This window comes from Octopus bimaculoides, chromosome 22 (genome assembly GCF_001194135.2).
Source record: "Octopus bimaculoides isolate UCB-OBI-ISO-001 chromosome 22, ASM119413v2, whole genome shotgun sequence".
In the NCBI taxonomy this organism is placed as follows: domain Eukaryota; kingdom Metazoa; phylum Mollusca; class Cephalopoda; order Octopoda; family Octopodidae; genus Octopus; species Octopus bimaculoides.
Genome location: NC_069002.1, coordinates 13,480,759 through 13,483,177, shown reverse-complemented (window position 1 = coordinate 13,483,177; position 2,419 = coordinate 13,480,759). Strand labels below are relative to the sequence as shown.

Here is a 2,419-nt window from a genome sequence, read left to right as displayed (position 1 = left end):
ATACCAGAAATCTCTTCTATTATACTGGAGACTTCTATAGAGCTCTGTTTCACTTCTGTACCAGAAGACTTCCATAAGGTCATAGAGATAGTCAGAGTGTGCGATGGAGTACTTAAGCTCAGGCTAGTCTTGCAGAATAGTATAGCAACGATTATCTCTGCCTATGCCTCACAAGCAGGCCTACCAAATGAACAGAAGGACTACTTTTATGATATTCTTCTGCAGGCTACCTCCAAGATGAGTGACAATGATCTCATCTTCATGGCTGGGGATTTCAATGGGCATGTCAGGTGGCAGCCCGGTATCTTCCATGGTGTACATGGGGGCCATGGAATTGGTTCCTGAAACGAAGAGGAAATAAGGCTACTGAAGTTCTATGATGCAAATAGCTTGTTGCTCTGCAACACCAACTTCAGGAAGCTAGCCAGTCACCTGATAACCTACCAATTATTCATTTATTCTTTTACTTGTTATTCATTTATTCTTTTACTTGTTATTCATTTATTCTTTTACTTGTTTCAGTCATTTGACTGCAGCCATGCTGGTACACTGCCTTTCGTTGAACAAATCAACCCCAGCACTTAGTCTTTGTAAGCCTAGCACTTATTGTATCGGTCTCTTTTGCTGAACCACTAGGTTACAGGGATGTAAACACACCAACATCGGTTGTCAAGTGACAAATACAGACACACAAATCACTGGACTGGCTCCTCTGCGGGTGGCACGTAAAAACCACCATTTTGAGCGTGGCTGTTGCCAGTACCGTGTGACTGGCCCTCGTGCCAATGGCACGTTAAAGCACCCACTACACTCTCAGAGTGGTTGGCGTTAGGAAGGGCATCCAGCTGTAGAAACTCTGCCAGATCAGATTGGAGCCTAGTGCAGCCATCTGGCTTGCCAGTCCTCAGTCAAATTGTCCAACCCATGCTAGCATGGAAAGCTGACATTAAACGATGATGATGATGATGATGATGATGATATACAATGGGCTTCTTTCAGTTTTCATCTACCAAATTCACTCAAGTCTACAGTAGAAAACACTTGCCCAAGGCGCCACACAGTGGGACTGAACCTAGAATCACGTGTTTGGGAAGTAAGCTTCTTATCACACAGCCATGCCTGAACCAATTATTTAATTATTTTACTTATTTCTTGCAGGCTGATTTCAATATTCTGGAAGAAACCGTAATTATGCGAAGTTTGAAGTTACCAAATGTGCTACACAGAGACACAGTAAGTTGTCATCATTGTTGTCATTGTTTAGCCCCAGGCCAGTCCTGATCAAGTCCTGTAGGTTGTCAGTGAAATGACTAAGTGGAATTCTTAGATGCATTGTTCCAGATGTTACAAGACTTCTCTGGGTGAAGACCTCAACATTGTGAACAGTCTTGTGGGTTTTTCTAAGGGGAACTTGCCATGTTCCTTTCTTTATCAAATCAAGTATATGTCAAATACAGAATGTGAGATATAAGATTATATATCAGAATAAAAATGTCTGGTACTAAAATGGTGATTAGAGGAAGAAGATAGCAGAGAACTATGGGTATTTATAGGTGGTTAGTACCAAGTGGGGTAATTACACTATACATAGTTTTAATTTTAAATTATCCTCTATTATTATTTTCAAATTTACCTATATTGGGAGGTATATATAATTTGTTATATAATTTTAGTGATATTTAATTCATATATTTAATTTAAATAACTGCATTATTAAATTTTTATTTATTTATTTATATAGTCTATTCAAGTGCTTTAGAAATAAAATTATGTGGTTATTTGATTCAGGGGTTGGGGGTTCAGTACTTCATTTTACTAAATGTAAACTTACTTCAGTGCCTACAGTTAACTCCTCATTCATCGTATGTGTTTAATAATTCATCTCTAGACTGTAGTAGTTTCATAAATTCAGTTATGCATAACAAACACATTTTATTCCCAATATTATAAGAGTGGGCTCTACCTATAATACTCCAATTAAGTGTGTACTCTCTTTTTCTAGATTTTAATTCCCATATATATTTACTTAAGCCTGTAGACTTACTTAAATTGGGATTTCAAAAGGTCTGGTAGTGTTGGGATATTCTTTTTCTAATTTCATATTTTTTGAATTATCTGAAATAGAATACCCTCATATCGATTAATCCCCCAAAATTGAATTAATATTGACTTTTATTAGGTACTTTGTACGATTTATGCATTGTTGTCTCTCAAATATTTAAAATCTACAATTAAGAGCCCTCTCTATTTTCTAAGCTTCCTAAATTCATGCTACGTTATATTCTAATCACCCAGAATTCATTGCTCTTTTAAAAAAAAAATTACGATTTATGCATTGTTGTCTCTCAAATATTTAAAATCTACAATTAAGAGCCCTCTCTATTTTCTAAGCTTCCTAAATTCATGCTACGTTATATTC

The 2,419-nt window shown here is 36.5% G+C and overlaps 1 protein-coding gene across 5 annotated transcripts in view; it reads left to right on the top strand.

Annotated features, from left to right (window-relative positions):
- Positions 1-2,419, top strand: part of LOC106872786 (serine--tRNA synthetase-like protein Slimp) — a 105,631-nt gene that overhangs the window by 48,466 nt on the left and 54,746 nt on the right. For all 5 annotated transcript variants that reach the window (XM_052975782.1, XM_052975783.1, XM_052975781.1 and 2 more), the window contains exon 5: positions 1,159-1,233. In XM_052975782.1, the coding sequence (XP_052831742.1) occupies positions 1,159-1,233 (75 nt within the window). The remainder of the gene's footprint in view (positions 1-1,158; positions 1,234-2,419) is intronic.